This window comes from Oryctolagus cuniculus, chromosome 10, assembly GCF_964237555.1.
Source record: "Oryctolagus cuniculus chromosome 10, mOryCun1.1, whole genome shotgun sequence".
Taxonomy (NCBI): Eukaryota; Metazoa; Chordata; class Mammalia; order Lagomorpha; family Leporidae; genus Oryctolagus; species Oryctolagus cuniculus.
The window spans coordinates 67,656,348-67,680,172 of record NC_091441.1 but is presented as its reverse complement, the minus strand read 5'-3'; the positions used below and the strand labels follow the sequence as shown (position 1 = coordinate 67,680,172).

The 23,825-nt window shown below is 50.7% G+C and overlaps 1 protein-coding gene across 1 annotated transcript in view; it reads right to left on the bottom strand.

Annotated features, from left to right (window-relative positions):
* APCDD1 (APC down-regulated 1) overlaps positions 1–20,447 on the bottom strand; it is a 37,102-nt gene extending 16,655 nt beyond the window's left edge. The window contains exons 1-3 of the mRNA XM_008261027.4: positions 19,994–20,447; positions 5,921–6,104; positions 3,226–3,757 (exon numbers count right to left, since the gene is read on the bottom strand). Of these exons, the coding sequence (XP_008259249.4) occupies positions 3,226–3,757; positions 5,921–6,104; positions 19,994–20,051 (774 nt within the window). The 5' untranslated portion in view covers positions 20,052–20,447. The remainder of the gene's footprint in view (positions 1–3,225; positions 3,758–5,920; positions 6,105–19,993) is intronic.
* Positions 20,448–23,825: the final 3,378 nt, after the last annotated feature.

Here is a 23,825-nt window from a genome sequence, read left to right as displayed (position 1 = left end):
TCTTCAGTCTGTTTATTGTAAACGGCATTGCCTTCTGCACGCTCTTCAGTCCTCTCTTGTCTTGTTCCAACTCAGGAGTACGTTGTGGACAACATCTTAGGTCCTATGGTTCTAGAATCCAGGAATTGGGTCTACTAGAGTCCACTTGGTAAGAAGCCGGATGAATGTTCCCACCACCGCCGCTGCAGCGGCATGGGGAGGAGAAACGGGAGGAAGTGTTTTATAGCCAGGCTCATAAAACACTCTGATGTCCCCTGGTCAGCCACCCTCCTCGTGCCATGAGCCCAGCAGACAGCATTCTGGACATTAACCCCCTCGGCGCACGCGTGTTTGCCTTTTTTGCAGGAATGAAAGACTCAGGCTCTGAGACTTGGGAAAGTACCAGTGCCCAGGCCGATGAGGGCGGCAGAAGTGGATTCCAGCACGGGCTACCATTTCCCAAGGCCATTTTCCTGCCAATGGATCCAGACGGTGTTAGAAAAACAGACAAATAAAAATAAACTCTTCAACTGTTCTGATTCAAAAAATTCCCCAAAGATCAGCTGTACAACAGCCACCCTCAATTCCCATGGTGGGGTTCAATCATTTCTCCTTGCAAGACACACGTGGGTGGTCTCCCAACAGACAGGCTCTGGCTGCTCAGGGGCACTGATCACAGGAAGGGATGAATCCACCGGAGCCACAGGCCTGAGGAACGCTGGCTCACCCCTGCTGACCTCCATGTGAGGCCACACGTTGGAGGGACAACAGTGAGTTTAGGGGGGAAAGACAGAGGTAAGAAACGAAAGCTGATGGGGGCCAGCACTGTGGCGTAGCGGGTAAAGCCACCGCCTGCAGTGCTGGCATCCCATTTGGGCACCAGTTCAAGTCTCGGCTGCTCCACTTCCAATCCTGCTCTCTGCTATGGTCTGGGAAAGCAGTAGAAGATGGCCCAAGTCCCTGTGCCCCTTCACCCGCATGAGAGACCCGGAAGAAGCTCCTGGCTTCAGATCGGCACAGATCCGGTTGTGGCCAACTGGAGAGTGAACCAGCAAATGGAAGACCCTCTCTCTCTCTCTGTCTCTCCTTCTCTATAACTCTGACTTTCAAATAAATAAATAAATCTTAAAAGAAAAAAAAAAAAAACAAAAACAAGAAATGAAAGCTGATGATGGTCCTTCTTTTTTTTTCCCCCAGTGCTAACATGAGCTTACGAGCTCTAAGAGCCCATGTGGGCATGCGCAGGTGAAGAAATCAACCGTGGACCTGAATTAATGCAAACGACCAGCCCCGGGTTAAGTCTGGAGCAGAAATGCGGGTGCTGCCTGCAGCCCTGGTGGGTGCTGTGGCTGCACCTGCCTCCTCCAGGAGCAAGCCAGCCTCCCTGCTTCCTGGCTGTTCTTATTAGCATCTCTGACGACAGAAGGGGAGCCAGGGATGTGAAGGCCTCTGCCTGCCCAACAGATCTTCATGTAGGTTCAGGGAGAGATGGGGCCATGCACTTGGCTCACGTGAGATCTCTGGGCTATCTGCCGCTTTTATTCATGACGCTCACGCCTCCCATGATCAGAGATCATTTGAAAGTTGGCCTGATCGGACTCAGAGGAAGAAAAGTGTAGGAATGCAAATCCCCAGTCTCTGCTATCTGTAAGAATCAGAGACCCTGGGAAAGTGCTCCCTAGTCACAGTGCTCAGTGCTGACCCTGAGTGATGCTACCGTTGCCCAGCCAAGCGAGGTCCCAGAATGTAAGTAAAGAAAGCCCACAGTTCCTGTCTATGTCCCCAGGAGCGCCACCAAGGCCAGGTACCACCCTGGGGAGCAGGTTCTCCTAGATGTCATCGTTAGTGAAGCCACCTGCTGGAGGGTGGCATGCTGGGCTCCTTTCCTTGGTCACCCACAGGAAGGGGACAGGCAGCTGTCCCACCCTCACCTGCCCTCTTCAGCACCTTTGAAACACCCAAGGCAGAAGAGCAGACCTGGCTCCTAGTCTGTGTCGTAGGAAAACCCAGTGGCATCATGGGACCTGTTGGCAAGCTGTCCAGGTGCAGGTGAGTGGCAGGCAGCACCGGGTCTCGGGGCACCTGTCCCTCATCATGCTGCACCTTGCACCTGGGGACACGCCCCCAGCGAGGTGCAGCAGCAGGAGACACTTGCTCAGCAGGGTTTTCACAGTTGTAACAAAGGCCACTTTCGTGACAAGAGCTCAGGATGATGGAGATCAAGAAAGTGGCACTGAGCCATCTCTGGCAATGCAGCTCTCTCTGATGTCTCCATTGGTTATGAGGATTACTAAGAAAAATGAGTTACAAATAAAAATGAATAAGCCACCAAAGCCAAACAGGGCTCTGCAACCGGAAAGCCCATGTTCCCCGGGAGCCAATCACAGTGACAGAGGTGACAGTGCAGGGATGAGCCGGTGGCCCCTGCAGCAGGCCTGGGGCTGCCCGCGCCTCACTGCTGCTGACCAGCAGCCAGTGCCCCTCTCGGCCTGGGAGTCACCAGGCCCTGCCGTGGGAGCGATCGGGTTAATGCTAACATGAACTCTCAGCTGGTGGGAAGGAAACGCTTTGTGGACTGCAAATATCATTACTGAAGTATCACTGCAGAAGAGAACATGCGACGGTTCTAATTGCTTCCTGTCCTCCTTGGTCCTCCCTTCTGGTCCCAGGGACTTGACCCTTCATTGGGTACAATGGAAAAGACATGGGATCTGGGGGAGAGAAGTCTGGGTTCAAGGTCTCCACTGAAACGCACTCATCAGGTGGCCTTGGAGACACACCCCCACATGGTCAGCACAAGGCAGATCGTGCAAAGATGTTACAGACACAGAGGCAACTCACGTTTCCTGCGGCCCTCCTCACCCACCCTGCCGCTTGCCCAGGGCTGGGGTCAGTGCTTGATCTGGCGTCTTTTGCCACTGTGGTTTATAGCACCTCTGTTTTCCCTTCGTGTTTTCCTCTTAGAACCACAGAAGAGGCTCCTGGGATATTAGAGGGGAAAGGAGCCACCGCCCCACTCTCCCACCTGCTCCAAATAGGAAAATCCCATCCTCAGATCACAGAGCACGCCGGCGGCAGACCTGGGTCTCGGACTGTGTCCGTGTCCTCCCCTACACCCCGCCTTCCACATCTCCCCTCCCAGGTCTCCCTGGACCCCAGAGAACATGCCTTTACACAAAGGGCCACCCGCTTTATGGAATAGACAGGGCACGGCGGGGCTCCGCGGGCAGCCGCCGGAACAGGTACCTTCGCGTTCTGCAGCGGAGGCTGGTAACTGGATGGCCGGTAGAACATCCGCTGGGCGGCATCAGTGTGGATGTCGCCGAGGAAGAGCTCCTCCACCAGGTGGTCCAGGTTGTGGTGCAGGTACTGCTTCTCCACCCGGACCAGCTGCAGCTCGTGCATGGCGAAGTTCACGGCTTTGGTGCACTCGCAGCCATTCTCCTCCCGCCACAGGTCGTAGGCCACATCCTGCACCCAGGGGGTCCCCGAGGCCAGGAAGCCCGGGCATGTGCGGTTCACGCGCTGGCTGAGCTGCTCGGCGACCGCCTCCGAGTGGCAGATGACCTGCACGCTGTGCAGCTGGTAGTCGGCTTCCGTGCCGCCGCGGATGATCCAGGAGGCCTGGCGGAGGCGGATCTTGCCTCGGATGATGAGGGTATAGGTGGGGTTTGTGCACCGGTTGCTGCCATAATAAAACTGGTAGGCCTGGAAGGTGTTGTTGTGGTAGAATCTGTAAGACCGGGTGATGAACTCTGGACCCGACCTGACTTCGCAGCTGGAGGAGACAAGGAAGGCAAGACCTTGTGAGCCCAACTGCACGTGGAAGAGGCTCAGTATCGCGCTGACAGATTTCGGTGATGACGAAACGTGAGCCACAGCCCTCACTCCCTCCTGAGCCCTTTGTGCGCCCCACCACCTCACTGAGCCTTTACAACAACCAGGCAGTTAGTACAGTTGTCACTGGCATCTCACAAATGGGGAACCCAAGGCACCAAGTTAGGGCACATGCCCAAGGTCATGTGACCAGCAACTATCAGGGCCTGAAACCAAATCCAGGCAGTGTAGCTCCAGCAGTTGCTCCCAATTATTCTAGCCCATAGAGCCTTCTACTCACAATATGAATACGAACAGGCCACAGGGCCACACTCTGCTGGGCCACACTTACACAGGAATGGCTTTGTTTCTGGAAAGAAATGGGTCTGGAGTCATGGCTCTCACAGAAGCTCCCTGCGGCTGACTCCCTGAACGCTTTGATTTTGTGGGCCCTGTCTGGAAGAGGCAGGTGCAAGGGAACTGTCACCCTGAAATGTACTCTGACCAGCTAGCGGCAAATGCAAAGTCATCCTTCCATCCATCCAGAACTAACCTAAAGTGAGGGGGCACCCAGGCGGAGGCCACGTGAACAGGGAGACAGAAAGAAGATTCCTTCTGTTGGCGCTGGGCAGCCAGAACATGCCCTCTGCTGGGGCATGACAGAAATGCTGGGTTCCTGGGTCAGAAACAGGCATGAAGGAATATAAAACGCCTCGGTGGGCGTCGGCTCAGGGACCTTCTCCCACTGCCTGCTCCATCATCGTCAGTTCACACAGGCGCAGCCTAGCCTGCGCCCGAGACGGGGCTGGTGATGGTTCTGAGAGCACCATGCAAAGAATTTGTCCTTAAGCCCTCTTTCGTTGCAGTTATGTCACAGCTCTCAGCTCATGGCATCTGGCCTCGTAACTCCACTCAGGTCTGTAACTTTGAACAGAGAATCTGCATTGTGCTGAGTTATGCAATTGGGCTGAAATCCCAAACTCAGTGGGTCTCAAACATCACCAATATTTAAATGTTGTCGTTAGCAGTCTGGTGAGAGGTCAACCCTACATTAGAGGCAGGAGCCTTTTGCCACATAAAAGTTTGCCAGCTGATGTCCAGCAATGCCCCACGTGTGTGAGCGTGCAGCACGCAAGGACTTCAGCGAGTTTGTGGAAAATGAGTACTATGAAAAGATTATGCTCATCAAAAATCTTTGCAAACAAAATAACCTTATCTTTAAATTCCATCAGTCCACAAACTTTTGGAAGTACCCTCATCTACACAAAATCTAGGGCAGTGTCCAGCACAGGGTAGGCATGCCATCACTTTCTGTTGAATACAATGACAAATAATTTTAAAGTACATCACATGAAGAAGACTGAGGCAAATGATTTATCGTGTGGTTATTCTGAGAGAATCCATGTTTAGAAAAAAAATTCGGAATCTTCCTCATCTTATAAAATTCCTTTTTTCTCCTCTCCATAATTCAATCTCTCTCCCAGCAGGGTCCCTGAGGCTGCTACACATATCCCAATGTGGGGAGACGTGATCAGATCCCAGTCAGTCTGGTTAATTCTCAGCAATTTAATGGGTAGGAGAGAGAAAAAAAAAATCAGAGATCTGTCTCTCAGCTATTTTTAAAAGCTCTAATGGAAGATAAGCCTGAGCTCAAACTGGGATAAATCTCAGCTTCCCAGCATGGAAAAGAATCCAAGAACTATGCCCTGGCTGGTGGAGGTAGCTTTTAACTTACTCTTGGAACCCTGCGACTGTAGATTAAGTTACCAGAATATGGCTAGAATATTTAGACACTAAGCGGCTTGCAAGTCATGTTTCAGCGCTGGTGAAACACAGGCTCTTCATTTCACTTGCTAATGGTTTCTTTTTAGACACAAGTGGGCCCACAGAGTTCAGGAAACAAGGATCCATTCACTGGTACCACGTGGCTAGCAGTGGTACAAGGTCATCTCGAATGAGGTTTCTCCAGCACTTGTTCCTGCTTGCTCACTAACTGTGACTTCAAAGAGTTAACATGGACCTTCCTGAGAACCTAGACAAGGCGTCCATCACTGCAGGTGACACAAAGTCTCCAATGCATGAGAGAGACCCGAGCTGTGTGCCCCTGGCCCCTCCGTGGCCTTACCCCGTGGAGACCCAGTGGCCCTCGATGGTGGGTGGCATCTGCACAGTGATGCGCGCGCCATTGTGCAGGTGCTTCAGCATGTGATGGCACTGCGATTCCTTGAAAGCCCTCCAGGCGCTCTTCTCCAAGGATCTAGGATGGGACCTGCTGTCTGGATGAAGGATGGCAGAACCCTCTCCCAGCCCTGAAACAGACAAGCACAAGTCAGCTCAAAGGACAACGTGCAGCAGACGTGGCTCAGGCCGGATGACGGCCTCCGCAGCCGCGAGCAGCTGCAGGTGGGAAAGGCAGGCTTCCCCTATGGCACTTGGCCACGTCCACACCTGTCCCCCTACAGAATTCACGTTTCCAAGTGCCAAGTCTTCTTGGAGATCATTTCCTGGGTGGGAAAAATGAGGTCCATGGACGGAATGCACATGGCTCGCTTGCAGTCACTTGGTTAACTCCCAGCAAACCAGAGCTCAAGTCCATGCACCTGTGAAACAGCAAATAGTGCTGTGCATCTCCAGGACTCGCTTGTCCAGGCTAGAAGTGAATGCAGTGGGGATTGCAGAAGAGAGAAATGGACCTAGTCCAGAATCCCAGCGAAAACACAGCCTGGACAGAGACGGAAGGAGAAAGGCACCAAGTGGTAGCCTGGAAACTTGCAGCTGGGATGTGGTCCTGGGCCTGGCTCCTGTCTGCTCCCTCTGCTCTCTCACCGAATGGGTACCCTGGCTTCAGTCTGAGTGTGTCTCTCATGGGGTCACATGAGGATGTTTGGTGCCCTACACGGCCACAGTGAGAGCTGGAGGAACCTTTAAGAGGTGGGGCCTGGGCCGGCACTGTGGCTCACTAGGCTAATCCTCCGCCTTGCGGCACTGGCACACCGGGTTCTAGTCCCGGTCGGGGCGCCGGATTCTGTCCCGGTTGCCCCTCTTCCAGGCCAGCCCTCTGCTGTGGCCCGGGAGTGCAGTGGAGGATGGCCCAGGTGCTTGGGCCCTGCACCCCATGGGAGACCAGGATAAGTACCTGGCTCCTGCCATTGGATCAGCGTGGTACGCTGGCCATGACGGCCATTGGAGGGTGAAACAACGGCAAAGGAAGACCTTTCTCTCTCTCTCACTGTCCACTGTGCCTGTCTTAAAAAAAAAAAAAAAGAGGTGGGGCCTGGTGGGAGGTCATTAGGCCATACGTTAAGGCAGTTTTCATGGAACCCCAGTTAGTTCTTACAAGAAGGTGTTGTCAAAGCACAGCTTGGCCACGCTGTGGCCTCTCTGGCTCCCCATATCTCCCCATGAGTTCTCCCACCTCTGTGAGGCGGAGCAGCCGGGGGGCCCTCACCAGAGCCGGTGCCTCCAAAACGCAGAGCTAAACAATCCTCTTTTCTTTACCAAGTGCCCAGCCTCGAATATTTCACGACGGCAGTGGGAAATGGACTAATGGAGCTGCTGTCGACTGAGCTGCTGGCCACCGCAGGGGCGAGGTGTGAGGCAGCCCTGCCGTGGGACACCGTGCGGCCTTTCCCTCCCATTATCTTTCAGGAGACAAATCAAACACCCAATATAGAGTTTTTAATTAAGAATACTCATAAGGAAAGTTCACATTTCTATTTCTCAGGGGTAAAGGCATACTAGGACTAAGTTTATCCTCAGTACAAATAGTTTAGATTGGCCGAAATTCACTCATGCAGAACTACCCCTGGCCTAATAAAGCAATGAAAACAAATGGAGTTAGAATGTGAAATCTCGCTGTTAACCTTTGAGGTTCACTCCTGAAGTGACAAACAAGTCAGCAAGTCTTTAGGCTGCACTGACTATACGCCTGGGGCTGTGTTAACAGAAAGACACTCGCCAGACGAACCTATACAATAAAAACATACGCAAGATGAACGACATGCACCTGTCAGAATGCTACTTCTAACAGGGGGCAATTCCATCTATTTTAGTCAACATCTGAACATCTTTGTGGCTCAACCACAGTTCAGGAGAGGTCGTGTGACATGAAAAGTGAGATGCAGGAACTTAGAGCGAGATGAAGAAAATCTACCTGGGTACCCTCAGACCTGCGAGCTGACAGCATTCAGATATCCATAGAAATACCCAGGGACTGGCCAACACGTGGCCCAAACGAGCCGAGAACTCAAAGAACTCTTGGTGCTGAGAAGACGTGGTCTCCATCCTTGAACTCTCTCGGGCTTTTCCGCTGCTGACACGCAAGCATTGGGATGGAATCACAGCTTCTGGATGCTCCTGCAGCTCTTTGGAGCAGTGAAGGGCAGTGAGACAAAGGCACCATGGGTAGGGTATAATCAACTCGAGGAAAATCGGCAGAAGATGCTTGACATCTACAGAAGACTGTGCCGTGGTCAAATGAAAGGCAGTCTCACCCCCAGCACTGCTAGCCACGCCCAGAACCGTGGTCTCAGCCGCAAGGAGGGAAACTCCAGAAGTGAGCAATCGTCTAGTGGCGTCATTACCCACGCTCAGAGTTACTACGGTCGGTTCTGAAGCCAGGGTTTCCTTTCCTGTGGCCTGGGTTTCCGTGCTGGGAAGGCATTTCCAGAAGGGCTCCCGGGGATCCCCGCCGCAGCCCTCACGCAACCCTCCCCGCATGGAGTGGCTCTGTCACGGAGCAGGAGGAAGCAAATGTGCTTGCTTTTTCTCTGTTCTCAAAAGCAGACTGCTTACAAAACGCAGGCGTTTTGATGAGTAAGGGTGCTGTTCAGCAGTGGCACTGAGCCGAGCAGAGCCCTGAACACTGGTATTGAACTGTCAGAAATCCCATCACAGCCACCTCCTACACAGTGTCTACCAATGGACTCCTCATCACGGTTCTAGTGTTGTAATCCCCTCTGTTAGCTGTAAACTACAGCAGAGGAGAGAGGGGTACTACTCATCGTCACTTCTAACAATCTCAATAGTTGGGATGACCGTGAGTGCAGTAAACACTCCTAAATGTCTCTATCAGGCAATCAAGGAATAACACCCAACAGGACGGAAAACAGAACGGAGCTTTCTCAAAAACTTAAAAATAGAACTACCCCGTGATCCAGAATCCCTCTACTAGGGTATACTACCCAGAAGAAATGAAATCAGTATGTCCAGGAGACATGTGCACTCCCATGTTCACTGCAAGACTCTTCCCAGTACCAAGGAATGGAAACAACCCACGTGTCCATCAACTGATGCATGGATCAAGAGACTGTGGTACATGTACACAGTGGAATACTACTCTGTCATGAACAGGACGAAATTATGCCATTTGTGGCCACATGGGTGGAACTGGAGGCTATTATGTTAAGTGAAACAAGCCAGGCACAAAATGACAAAACCCTGTACAGTCTCACTCCTATGTGAAATTTTAAAAAGTTGACCTCATGGGAGTGAGGAGTGGAACACCGGTTACCAGAGGCTGGGGAGAACAAGGTGGGGAAATGCTGGCCGCTGTGCACTAAGCTGCGTGAGCCAAGAGAAAGAAGTGCTGGCGCTCACTGCAGGGCAGCAGGGTGACTGCTGATAACAGTAATGTGTTCCATGTTTCCAAAAAGCTGCAAGAAAGCAGTGTTCATGTTTTAGCCACAAAGAAATGATAAAATTTTAAGGCGACAGATATGTTTACGTGAATTTGAAGACTGCATAATGTTTACATAGATACAATTTTTATGTGCCAATTAAAAATTTAAAAAACCGTGTAGTATAACCTGCTATCTGGTGGGTCAGTGGTACAATCAGTTATCCTGTGGCTAACTTAAAATAGATTTTAATTAAAGGCACATGGTATTGGGAGCTGGAGAAGATTCTGCCTGAAATATGAGCCTACGCATTCAGTAGACAGCATCATTTCACTACCCACCAAGCTGTGTTCTACAATTTAATTTGTAAGTCCCTTAGTATGCTACAAATGTTTTCCCATAAAGATAATAAAAGCCAGGAGCAATGTGGATGTGGGTGAAATATTCGAAACTGGATCTGCCACTTACAGGGTTTCACGGAATCCAAGACTCTATCATTATTTTATTACCAGGGATAAGAAAACACTCGGCATTTCAATGATGACACAATGCCTTCACAACAGTCTCGAGGTACCCACACACGGATCATTCACAGCAGCCTTGAACGGCTCTGACATCTCTTTTACCGATTCAAAGCAATGTGGCAATTTCTCTTGCCTTCCACGGCACCGCTTCACCTGTGGCAGATCACCTGTTTGCTCTGCATGTATCTCAGCGACAAAACACAAACACAGCCTCATCTTTTCCTGGGTATCCCGCCCTCCAAGAGATTTGTGGATGTTATGGGAGAAAACACGGAATTGTGATTATTCTGCCTGCAGCAAACATTTGCTTCATTAATGTCAACTTCACACTCCCCTGCTCTGTTACAATACCTGCGTTTTTCACAGGGATTTTTCTTTTTCAGAGCTGAGTGTGCCACTTTTTTCAGTGAGTTTTGGAGGGAAATCCAAGTCGGCTTACTCAAGTGTTTCCTCTCCATCTTCAAATCAGCCTATTTGCAACCAAACTCAAGACACAAGTACCCAGGGTGCACATGCAGGAAGAAATGTGAGGACAATGGAAGCATCCAAGTACAGGTCCACCCAAGGGCAAGGTCGCCCTTCCTGATGACCGTAGCCCCCTCTGTGAGATGTACACCCAAGGTCTCATGCAAGCTAAAGTGGTTATTAGCAGCGTGACCTTACACAACTTACTACTGTCCTGTGGCCTCCACGCTTTAGTCTATTCATCCACAACGAGATGACAGCATCACTACCATCAGCTAATCGAGTGCCTTTCATTCACTGTTAGCGAGGATTATTTCATATAATGATCACGCTCTTAGACTGTGCTTAAGAAGTCCCTTCGAACTCACAGAGTAGTTCCAATAATGGCAAATGTCATCCATAGCCAGGCCCAGCTGAGCTGAGGGGGACCAACCAGGTGTTCAGAGTAAAAGACCCTGGAGTTCCCAGGCAACATTGGAGGCTGACTCTGACATAGGAGCGCGCAGGACCCAAGGCACCAGGCTCTGGGGACGCTAAGAAGTTCTACTCAATTCATACAACACCGCATAACCATCTGTACACGTTAGGGGCCAGACACATAGTGCAAACTTTTTTTTTTTTTTTTTTTTTTTTTTGACCTAGAGGCTGTGAAGGCCTGGGTGTCAAAGAACAAGGGTAGAAAGGATGAAGGAGGGCTCTGGGGAGGAAGTTGAAGTTCAAAGGCACAGGAAGAGGGCGTGGTAGTTAGCATTTGTATGGGTCATTCATGAGACTGGAGTCACACAGGGAAGGGAGCCTGCAGTTCTGCTTTTCAACCAGCGGTAGAAAAACTAAAATGCAGCAGGGACCAATGGGCAGTTTTCACTGCAAGGCAGGAAAAAAAATCTACCAGGGTTTAAAAAAAAAATCCATTTTGCAATGCTCCTGTTTGACAATGAGCAAAGGGCAGGAACCGGGCCCGGCTATCAGCCCAGCAAGAGGGCATGGGCAGACAGAGGCACAGCTCACCGTGAACAGAGCGGTGGACAGTGCACACTCCAGGGTAGTACTGTTTTTTAAGGTGGCAGCATGAGGTTGGTATTTACTCCCTTTTCATCTTTTCCCTTCAAAATACCCACCACCTAAATTACTCTTCAGAAACAAAATTAAATGGGTCAAGTGGAAGGAGAGAAACTGTCTCTTAGGTCTTCAGTCAACCATGGCCAGTGGTCTCCAGTATTTACTTGGCCGGTCAGATGTGGAAAATGTGGATGGCCTTCTTGTGAGTGCTACTTCTCTTAAATGGCTGGGAATTAAAACGTCATAGGAAGCACTAATTTCAGCTGTAGAAGAGGCCCGGTGCAGCAGCCATACCCTTACACCCCACAGCTTCCTTCTCACGGTGCAGCCCTGGTGTGGCCCCAAGATCAGCCTCAGCCTCCTGGTCAACCCAGGGGCCCTGCGTTCACTACATCAACAGCTCCAAATGTGGGACTGGAACTACTAAGGCATTCATTCAATCTGTAGGACTCTGAAAGGCCACGTACTGTTCTAAGCCTGACAGCTACAAACATTCCTGCTCTCAGCTGGGCAGAACGCAGGACCTGAGTGGACTTGGAGATGGACTCATGTGTGCAGACGGGGTGGGCTCTACACTCTGCTGGGGCTTCATGGAGGGGAATCCATGCTCTGGAGACTGAATAGAAGTGGAGTAGGCAGAGCAAACAGTACACTGAAACAGGACAGTGGAAGTGACAGATTCTTATAGGAAGAACTGGGGAGGAGCTTGGGAGAGAGGCCCAGGACAAGGTGCAGAAGGGAGTCAGGACCAAGATCAAGATGCTTTCTGTACACATGCGTCCTAAGTGAGGATTTCCCCAGGAGGGTGGAGAGGTACCAAACAATGTGACTGCAGGAGAGTGAATGCCCTCTTAGGAAGCTCGCCTTCCCATGTTGGGGAGGGACTGGGGGCAGGCAGCTGCAAGCAGGAAGCTCAATGATGAAGCTACTGGAACACTTCCATCTTGTGTCACTCTTTGCCTGATTAAATGAGAAAAGTAGACAGGAACTGCCTTCAACAAATAGCACTAAACCCTTTTTTTGTAGTCTTGGAAAGGCGTTGCCATCATTTGCACCTTGTTGGGGAGCATGTAACTGAGAAGTTATATTTTAAAAAGAAATGGGAGCAGGTGTTATGGGGCAACTGTGTAAGCCTCTACTTGGGATGCCCACAACCCATTCTGGGGTGCCTGGGTTCTAGTCCCAGCTGCTCCGTTAAGATTAAGTTAGCTTCTTGCTAATGTATACTGGGAGTCAGCAGAAGATGGCCCAAGTACCTGGACCCCTGACACCCACGTGGGAGACCAGGGAAGAGTTCTGGAGTCTGGGCTTCAGCTGGTCCTGGCTGGGCCATTGGGGTCATTTGGGGAGTGAACAAGAAGGTAGAAGAACTCCTTCTCTCTTTCCTCCTTCCTCTTTCTCTCCCCTCTCTTTCACTCTGCCTTTCAAGTAAACGGAAAAATAAATAAATATTGGAGAAATGAAGTGAAGAAAGGAAAAAAAAGAGGAGGAAGGGAGGGAAGGAAGTAGAAAGGAAGCAGGCAAGCTATACAGAGTTCGAACTGTACCTGAAAAGGAACTTTAGTAGACTATTTCTATGTCCTACTTTAATATAGCTTAAATTGCACTAATCAATCATCTTGGTGCTTAGCAATGCAGAATTCAAGGATGGCAGCTAATAACAATAATAGTTCCTGTCTGAGTACACCTATTATTTATAATACAGCTGCTTATTATGTATAATAATAATTTCAAACCCCTCCACTTAATTTGTGTAATTGGAAGTGTTGGTTAACCACAATATGAGGCTGCTGAAACTTCTGTCACCGAATGCTGAATGCAGTTGACATTATGGTCCTTCTCTGATGATGCAGGTTCTTCAAGTGGCTCAGGGTCAGTGCGCCGTGGACAGAGAGGTATTGGAGTGAAGGCGTAACTACTCTGAGTAGGCCATGCAAGGGTTTTTTTCCTCCCTTATTTTACTTGCAAAACAAGAGGAGAAAGCCTAGGTGTGAGTGTACATACAAATAGCATCAGCATTTTAATTAGTGAAGGATTCTGGATGTTTTGGTTAATTGAGGGGTCTAGGAAATGGTGTTCCCATGCACTGAGATCTTCCTGTAAGTGAATCTAGGGAAAGGAGGGTCTCCTAGGATTCAACAGACTGGCTGTGAGTTTTCAGTCTTCATGGTGGTTTTGGGGAAGTCACCTAGTATGTGTCTCTCTTTTCCCTGGATAAACTACAAATTATAATGATAATGGCTAATGTTTGAGTAATGCTGGACAATTTACTTTACGCACACATTATCTCATTTGCTCAAATACTAGCTACCATACAGGCAGATCCTCTTTAATGTGAATGCATCAACAGTCAGTCCATGGCACCAACTAAAACCACAAACCTGCCACAGCTCTGTCCCCACTGGGGGAATGCTAAATGAAGTTATCAAATGGTATCACTAAAAATTGGTCTCCACCATCAGGAGCCCCATGACCTGGGCCCAGATAAAATGATTATGGTAATGGAGTCATTTTTTTCGAGGGGATGTAGGAGAAAAAAAAAAAAAAGTAGATTCTGTAAGGAAATTGCTCACCTGCTGCAAACAAATTAAGTCCCATGGGCTTTGAGGTATAATTTTATAGATTACTACTTCCAGAGCATTAAATGAGATCCCGGAGCTCTAGAAGGCCTATTCACGTGTGTATGTGTGTGTGCAATAATACCAAGTTATTCCCAAGGAATAAATTATGCCACAACAATAATCCCAAGTGACTACACAAAGATCTTAACTATAATCCTAACCACAATGGCCCACTGTTCAGAGAGTGAAAATCCCCAATGATATCAAATAAAAAACAGATTTCCCCAAATGAAAGGAAGCATCGGTTGACCATTTACACAGAGGTTTATGCACTAAATAAAAAGCTTATGTGTCCAGGTTAAACCGTTGATATCATCTGGATTGATTAGATTATGCACCCAGAAGGCAGTTTTTAGTGTATTTTTCAAACGCAACAAGTATAGTATTAGTCGTCCACAGCAGGTCTCTCCTACACCTACAGTGCACTCAGCCTGCAAGCCAGTCCCTTTGAAGAGTCAGAGAGAGAGGAGGGGATGTGCCTGCTTACCCACTGAAAGTCAGCATTCATTAATTCATTCATTCATTCAGCTTATCATGACTGGGTTCTCTCTTGGACATGGACAACTGTGCCAAAATGAAAAGCGAAAAGAAGGACAACATGCTCCATGTCCAGGTCCCCGGTTTTTCAACAGCATTTTATAAATCTAAATTGCAGGGCTGGCATTGTGGCGCTGCGGGTTAAGCCACCTGCTGCGGCACCGCATCTCATATGGGTGCCAGTTCAAGTCCCAGCTGCTCCACTTCTGATCCAGCTCCCCGCTAATGCACCTGGGAAAGTACCAAAAGATGGTCCAACTGCCTGGACCCCTGGACCCATGTGGGAGACCCGGAAGAAGCTCCTCGGCCCTGGCTGAGGCCTGGCCCAGCCCTGGCTGTTGTGGCCATTTGGAGAGAGAACCAGCAGATGGAAGATCTCTCTCTCTCTCTCTTTCTCTCACTGTCTTGCTGTCTCTCTCTCTCTCTCTCTCTCTCTCTGTAACTATCAAAATAAATAATCTTTTTTAAAAAAGTAATAAAAGAATCTAAATTACCCAGGTTGATATATTTCACATGCCTATTGAGATTAACTGAGAAATCAAAGTTACAAATCATTTTATACGGAACAACGTAAAATCCACTGGGAAGACAATGATAATGCTCAAGTACACTTGGGATAACTAATCTTTGGTAAAGCTAGTCTTTATATCTGCACCTTAATACTTAAAAAACCCCTAATTTAAATCAAAGTTAAATAAGTATGATATCAAAATACTAATAATGGTTGCTTCTGGGCAGAGGGTTCTGAATGCCTCCTTTCTTCAGCATTTCGCATGTCTAGCACTTCATATAGAATGTGCCATGTGCACTCCAACAATCAGGGAGAAAAGTGTTCTCAAGTTGGAACTAGCGTGATACATAAAATGAGACTGATTAGATTAAATGCAGGTAATTACTTAGCCATGAAATTGCCCTGCCCAATTAAATAAGCACTCATTACTGTAAATGTGTGCTTTGAAGTGGATACTGGTAGATAAACTCCAGCACAAGGTTTCCACTTTTGGAATAAAAGCATGCAGGTATCACAGCACTGGAGTCTACTACCTTCTGATACCTGCACCTACCAAGTTCTTATTTTTTATTTCCATTTTTTGTTGAGTGCATGATCAACAAAAACTAACAGCTGCTTTCACCAATCTGTAAACCTTCATATCTAGAAGTATTTTCCCTTCGTGAGAAATGTAATGAAATCAAGATTTCAAATTCCTGGCTCCATTTAACTTTAATTGGAAACAAGTTACTCTTCCATGCCATCTCCTTCCAATGCCATGGTCCCCAGCACGACACTAGGGTTGAACCAGAGACTGCAAAGTCTGCAAGTTGGGTCTGCAGCTGGCTGCTGCCACCTTACCGCTCCCTTTAGCACAGTCCAGCGTTTGTGTGTGTCTGTGTGCACACATGCTTGTGTATGTTTCTTAGCAGGAAAACCGTGCAATCACCCACAGTGGGCCATGCGCCCAGCCTTGGGCTCTACAACCCAAGCTTCTTCTCACCCCTAGATAGGGTCCAGGGGCAAGGGGAAAACTCCTCTCCAGGTACTGCCCCAGCAAGCTGTGGTCCTCTGGCCAGCACATGACAGGCCCTTATGAATGATCTAGGTGAACAGCCCACTAAGAAAATGAAACTGGGAGACGCTTACAGAACAGAACACTCTCCATAAGCCTAGGGCAACACTATGCGCTTTCTTGACCCTAGACACCTGCCACACAGCTTTCCAGAATAATTGTATCCCCTACATTTGAGAAAATGAAGCAATGACCCGTAGGCCTAAGATCTTGCCAGGGAAGGAAATGGTCGAGGATGGTTTTCCCGCAGCTTTCTCTGGAACCACTCCAGCTCTAGATGCCTAGCCTCTGGAAGACCCGCCCTGCTAGGAATGCTTTCAGCCAACGCTGCACACAATCACTCACATAGCATTTTCTATTTCTAGGCGGGCGTTTTATGCTTCGCTTTGATTGATTATATCAAGTTGTCATCAGTCTGTCCTTAAACAGCATGGAATTACTCAGCCATATCGCCCACCTATATTTAGTTCTTTCTTCATCGACGCAGCAAAGAACGCACGTGGCTGGCTCAGAGCTCTTCAGCTGCACGTTCAGAGCAAGTCAATGTATTTAACATGAGGATATTTAACATCTGTCTCAGACCCCTCCTCCCCTACCGCGTACAAACGACTCATGTTTCTTTTCCAGATCTCACTTGCTTTTATGACCAAGAAGGAAAACGGTGCAGGAAACATGGTTTTCTTGGTTACCAAGACCGTCTTCAGTAAAATGGCATTTCCAAGACTTCTATTTTACCTGATGCTGCCTCACTTTGTGGGTTATCGGCGTAGTTTTTAAGAAGTCCTAGCAAAGGAAACTTGAATGAAAGGGCAAAGCTGAATGACTCTCCACCTCTCACAAAAGTCAATGAATTCTGCACAATAAGTAGCACTGGCAAACAGAACATCTCTCCCAGTATCAGCTCCAAACGTTCCGGTATCAAAGGGAGTTAGCCTTTTGCTATGCATTCAAGCACCACTTACGCTGGGTACCCCATGCTAATCCGTGTTTCAGGAGCTGAGTGATTTTTACTCTGACATCTGAAACTTTTGTGGCTTTTCATCTGAGCAGAGAAAACAGCGATAGTGGACATCTTCCAGCTGCATACCGCATGCAATAGGATTTATTTGGATTAAGAAATGCAATTGTTCCAGAATCTGAAGGAGAGGAAAATAAAACTGACACGTATACTTTCATGCCATCACACTGTGAACTTAGGTCTTGTGCTACATTTACGGTTTAAAAAAAAATAGCAAAAATAAACAATAGGCTCGAGTCTTGCCAGAGCCTAATTTATTCACCAATAGGATTTAGGGTGATTTACGACTTGCAATGAATTGAAACCGAAGTAGCCAAGAAAGCGAACAAAGACTAGATGCTACACAGCACGGTATGAATAGCATGCACACACAGCATCTTCATGAAGACTCTGTGTGTGGTTAAATCCCATTAGCCTGACTTATTGGTGTGACCAATCATCATTCAATGATGTCTAAAACTAAATTTAGTAAGGTCTGTCATAAGTACGTTCATAATCCTATCTCCGAAGTTAACAGACACTTAGGAAGAGAGAAGAGGTCTCATGGCTGACAAAATCAAATTCCTACCTGATCAGGTAAAAATCGTTTAGCCATTCTAAGAAGATTTCAGGTAATTTCCTTCAGACTTATGACTTCTATTTAGACCAACAAGTTCCATCTGTTACTGCAGAATTTTTGCATGCCTCCAACCTCTGGCTGTTGAACAACACCCACTAAGCAAATCACCCGTTTGGTGAGGTTGACTGACACCCACTCTGTTAAAAACAGTTAAGAATCAGGGAAGGCAGGAAGGCAGCCTCCCGATGCTTGTCTGGTGCTTTCCATTATCATTATCCTAACTAATCATGACAAACCTTCCCAAATCCCGAGGCTTTCCAGCTTGAACACCTACTCCCTCCACTTTCTCTCTGCACTAACGTCTTGGTAGATCTCAGGGCACCTGTAGTTCCAGTAACTTTGCCATTGCAGATTCATTTTGAAATTGCCTAACTTTGTGCAGGGCTCGCCATGTCAGCCACTTAAACCTTGCAAACCTCGCCTTTATCCTGGCATGCTACTAATTACACACACGTGCACATGGTTTCACTTCGCTGGGCTCCCACTGATAGCTCAGACTGTCCCGTCCAGCCACTCCCAACTCCACGCTGCTGCCCCCCACCCCTTCCAGCAGTGCTGGCTCTGGGAAGACCCCCGTTCCCCCTGTCCCCATCCCCAAGGACTCGCAGATTTCAGACTCAACTTTGGGAGTTTCCGGCTCCATGAGACCCTCGCTGAGGACAGCTCTTGTTACCTGCCTGCTGTTCCTATCCCAGAGTGGACAGGCAGGTAGGAACTGTAATGACAACCCCTACCACTCAAAAGAGGGAGAAAGGTCCAATGGCAGGTCAGGTTGCATCTCCAGGGGATGGCTTTTACAGTCCAAAGGCAGTGACTTAGGCAAAACAAACAAAACACTGCTCATGCCAAATCTCCACGCAAGTTTCTATTTTACAATCATCAGACTACACTATCTTTTTCTTCACTTTTTTTTTTAAGGAGGACATTTTTCCGTTTCATCTCTCTCTCTCCTTGTGTGTGTGGCAGCTGCTGTTTGATCTGCTCATTGGCTCTGATCTGTTTCATGTTTCAGCCAAAGATTAAAACTGCTCTGTAATTCTAAGCAGATGGGCCCAGGAGTGCAACCCTATCATTATACCTTCTCTCTTCTGCCCTGGGACAGCAAGCCTTCCATCCAGACTTTTCAAACTCTGGGGTGGTGGGGGCTCAGGGTATGGATACCTCGGCAACGGGGCAGGTCTGGCCCCGAAGACACTTCCCAAAGCCTGTGAAGAGTTGGGAGCCACCCACCCCGGGGTGGGGGTGGGGGGGAGGACTACAAAGACAGCAGCCTGCGGGTTAATACCTCCCCTCTCTCTCCCTCGACCTCTCAGGGTGGGGTGGGGGTGTTTCTGGAGTAGCCTGATGTTCTGTCCTAGCTCCAAAGACTTCTGCGGGTCTTGCAGCAGGACGGCCGGGAAGCCATTCTGCTGGGATGTCAGGTGTGCGGCTCTGAGGGGCAGCGTGCTCAGGACACCTGCGCGGGCGTGGCCTGTACTGCCTTGCCGCGTCATGATTCCCAACTGCAGCCTGCCACAAAATCTGCCTCGGCCACCGGGGTGCAATGTCTGGAACGTTTTTAGTGCACCGATGTTCTCCAGCAGGCATCAGGAGGGGGCAAACGGGGCGCTGGGTTCGGGTGAGCTTCAAGAGACTGGTTTTACGGCTCACATCTTGGCGACTAGGGGTCCCCTGGACAGGGCACCCCTTCACCAGGGAGCGGCAGGGCGCGCAGACCACAACCCCGGCTCCCCCCGAGGGCAGGCGCACAGCCGGGTGCCTGCTCCCCTAAGCCGTCCGAGTGTCTCTTTGCAGTCTCGTAAAAGCGCGGACCACATCAAGCGCCCGCAGCACTCTGCCTCTGAAACAGGATCGCGCAGCCTGAGAAGCCCGCCGAGCGGAGGAGGAAAAGTTTTCCCTCCGACTTGAGGCCGGGGACTCTGGAGATCAAAGGCGTCTGTGTGCGCGAGCTTTGCGCCCTTCCAGAAAGGCGCTCTGGCAGCCAAACAGCTCTGGGCGCCCGAGGGCAGAGGGGCCCCCGCGCCAGCTCCCTCTCCCGAGGCGGGACAGCAGGGCGCAGGGCTCCCTCGGACCCGCCAAGGGGCAGTGTAGGCTGCGCTGCTGTCCCCCGGCTCCCCCGGCGGGGACCCCATCTCCAGCCCCGGCGCAGCGAGCTGCCCAGCGCGAACTCACCGTGCAGCAGGAGGGCCGGGAACAGGTATCTGAACAGGAGGCGACACGGCCAGGACATCTCCAGTGCTCCTCGGGACGCGCCCGCTCGCCGCGCTCCGAACCGGTGCCCGCGCAGCCCTGCGACTTGGCGCGCACCGCCCTCCGCCTCCGGCCGGGTCCGGCAAGTTCTCGGGCGCCGGGCGCGTGCGGACGCCGCTCCTCGGCCGCAGCCCGCGGGCGGCCGGGCCAGGCCCCGGCCTCAGGCGGCCGCGGAGCACCCCATACCCGGCGGGCGCGGCGCGGGGCTGCGAGGCGCGCGCTCGCTCGGCGCCGTCGGGCCGGGGTCAGCGACCGGCCCGCGTCCGCGTCCGCGTCGCGGCCTCTCGGCGAGCCGCCCCGGCCTCTCCTCGCCCGGCCCCGCGTCCCGCCCCGGCCGCCGCCGCCGCCGCGCGCGCCGCTCCGAGCTGCAGTGGCCGCCACCGGCGCCGCAGCTGCAGCGTCTCTTCATATTTCCCGAGCGCCGCCGGCGGGCGGCCGGGCCGCGGCTCGGAGGAGGGGCCGGGGGAGGGGTCGGGCGGCGACGCCGCGCCACCGCCCTCGGGCCGCCGCCGGGTGGGGGCGCAGACTTGAAAGGCCCGGACCGGCGGGGCCACGCCTCCCCTCCCCCTCGCCCTCCGCCCCTCTCTCCAGTGCCCCCTCTCTCTCTCCTCCCTCTGGCTCGGCCCCCCCACCCCGCCCCCAACTGTCCTCCTCCTCTTCCTCCTTGCTGCCCGCTCCGTGCCAGCTTCCGCCAGAGAGGGGCGCACAGCCTTTGGACCCCCTCCTCTCCTCTACCGTCCGCAACGCAAAACCGGTGCCCTTCGCCCTTTGCGCTTTCTCCCCTGACGGCGCGGCTCCCACGGTGGGGAGGGGTGGCCGACGGGGTGCGGGTCCCCAGGGTGCCGCCGAGTCGGGGGTGGGGGGCGGCCGCTGTGCACGCGTCGGTAAGCGCGAGAAAGCGCGGGGACGAGACGAGACAGTGGAGTTCTGGAAGTTGGCCCAGCGAGTGGGGATGCTCCTGCGCTGGTCCCCCCTCGCGGGGCGCGGTGCCTCTCCCTGCGGCGAATCCCCTCCCGCGGATGAGCCCCCAGCCTGCGGAGGGCAAGGCCAGGGCAGCAGGGGGCCCGTTTCTCCCTTCCCTCCGCCGCTGCGGAGGCACGGGACTTGTTGGAGCACGGGGGACATCGCCGGGAAACTTTTCCCTGTCAGTCCCAAAGGAAGTACGCTTAGCCCCTTTCCTGAATCCTCTCCGCTCCAGGGGCAAATCTGCCCACCAGGACCGCGCTGATTTTATCTAGCGGTGGTGCTGGTGGTGGTGGGAATGGTGGGTGTTCCACGTTTCATGTTGGGACCAGCCGTGGCCTCTTGGGTTGCCCCAGGGTGCTGGGCTGCTGTACTTGGCGGGGGGGGGGGGGGGAGCGGGGTCCCTCGTCCCCCTGAGCCCCTCTCTTCTCACCGGGGGAGGTTCATGACACCCAGTGGGGAGAGGGTTCATGACTCCGCTCTGCCAGTGCCGTAAATAAAACACTTTCAGTAAAATGCCTGCCTTCCCAAGAGAGTTCTCTGCCCTTTTGAAGAAGGCAGTGAGTGATTCAACTCCTTGTGACTTTCAAAACTAGTCGGGTCTTAGCGTGGATGCCATAGTAAACGCGACGAAAATACATGGGACAGTTTCCATGGTCCAGTCACCCCCCCCCCCCCCCCCGGAGAAAGCCAGCCAGGGGCATTTTGAGAGTGTGGTGGTGGTGCTGCTGCTTGATGTTTTCGTCTCTGTCACCGTCATTATCTTTTCCATCGCTAATAGCGGGGAGCAAAGCCTGCAGCAGCTGCCCGGCTCACACGCATGTTGGGAATTTGGAAGATGAACGTGTTCCTGCACGGGCAAAGACAAAGATGACCAGAGTGCTGCTCTGAGCGCCGCGTCGGTGTTTGGGGTCAGTTTTGCTCTAGGCAGGACCGTGTTGCTGGTGGTTGCTCATCCTGGTTGCACGACCTGGGCAGCAGATCATGATTTTCAGGATTTTAAACCAAGAACTTGATGTCTTCATGTATGCCGGGCCCTTGGAAATGGTCGGAGCAGCATTCTTGGCTGCTTAAGCCATTGGCTTGTCACTGACTACACATGCGAGGGAGTGTTTAATTTTTCTGTCTTTTCATCATTTGATGCCTTTGAGTCTCTTAGGTATTATTTGAAGCAAGCAAATAACCTCAGAAGGCACGGGGGCATGGTGTCTTTTTATATAAGGCTGATAGTAATTGAAAAATGTCAGTCATTCATCACAATAATAGCAGAACAATTAGGTAATGTATTGACTTAAGTAAGTATTTAATTTTGTTATTTAAATAAAAAAGAATGAAACAAACAGACCAGCTGTAATTTGGTGTCATCTTTGCAAGTCGTTTCATTTTTTTTTTTTCTTTTCCAACTGGTTTTACTGGTGCGGTACAAACATAGCCAGAATGATGTCAGCACTGTGAAATTTGTTTTGCCAATTTATTTTCCACACACAGTGTCTTGGACTTCAAGGCTGGACCCTCAGCTTCTCCCAGAAATGTCCTCATGGACCTCTGCTGGCTGAGAAGCTGTTTTTCCTCCCTACGGGGCTCACTTTCTGTGTTCCTTTTTATGTATACCGCTAGGGTACCTGCCTCTAAGGAAGAAGAATGGAAAAAAAAAAAAAACCCACAATATAGTATAAATTTGTTTCAGATTGGCGGGGTTGGGTATACGGCTGGAGTCAGGGAATTAGGTAGAGGGTGTGGTTAAGGAGCTAATAAAGCAGTAAGTGGATCGCAGGATCTGCATCCATGAAACAAGCCCAGGGAATTCCCCAAACCCCTTGGAGGGATCCCGGCCTCGAGCCCAAGCACGTGTAACCCAAGATTCCCTGTGTTGGAATATTCAGAACTATTCACGAACACTTTGTGTTGATGGGGAAGAAGAGACTTGGGAGCCACCTTCCCAGCCACGAGAATCACTAGACACATTGGCAACTCCCATGGCCAGTCACCAACACGGGTTCCCAGTGGTCTTCTCCCATGGACACCAAGGGTCTGCATGGCGAGCTTCGCCATCAGCTCCGTCTCTCAGCACCAGTCTTTTGCTCCACCCTGGGAAATCTGAGACAGGAGCAAAGGTCCTGGGACACATGTGCTGGGCACCAAGCTGGAGTGAGTGAGCACCTTGGCTAGATTTTCTTGTGGGGCTGTCTCATCTTTTAGGGACCACAAAGTGCTCCGTGTCACGTTCTCCTGGCAGGATAACAAGGTCTCTTAACACTACTATGCCACAATGTGGTTTTCCAATGCAGTCTTAGTAAAGACTGACCTGAAGGTTTGCTCTCATGCGAGCCATTTAGAATTTCAGAGATTCAGGGACTTCTGCTTATTGCAGGCAGTGACATTTTTTTAAGGGTCATAGCAATGAAAGCAGATTCCAAACTCTACTGAACAGTGAATTTTCCAACCCCTGTGACCCCAGAGGCCACAACACGTCCCCAGGAACAGACTTTTCTCAAAACATGCTGGGTGTCAGTGCCAGCCCCATAATGTCAGGGTGAATTCCTATAGACTGGAAGCATCTGGTCTTCTCTCTCTCCCTTCCAGCAACTGGGCTGGTGTTTCCAGTTTTTCACCCACAGGCAGACTTCAATAAATGGTAAAGACATAAACATTTTAAAATGCTCCCTAGCTTCCTTGGAGGCAGAGATCGCCACATTATCCTGAAGCCCTTAACAGGGGCATTAACTGAAGAACCATTAATGTTGATTAGAACAAGCTCTGTTTTGAAAATAAGGTGGGGGATGGTGCTGTG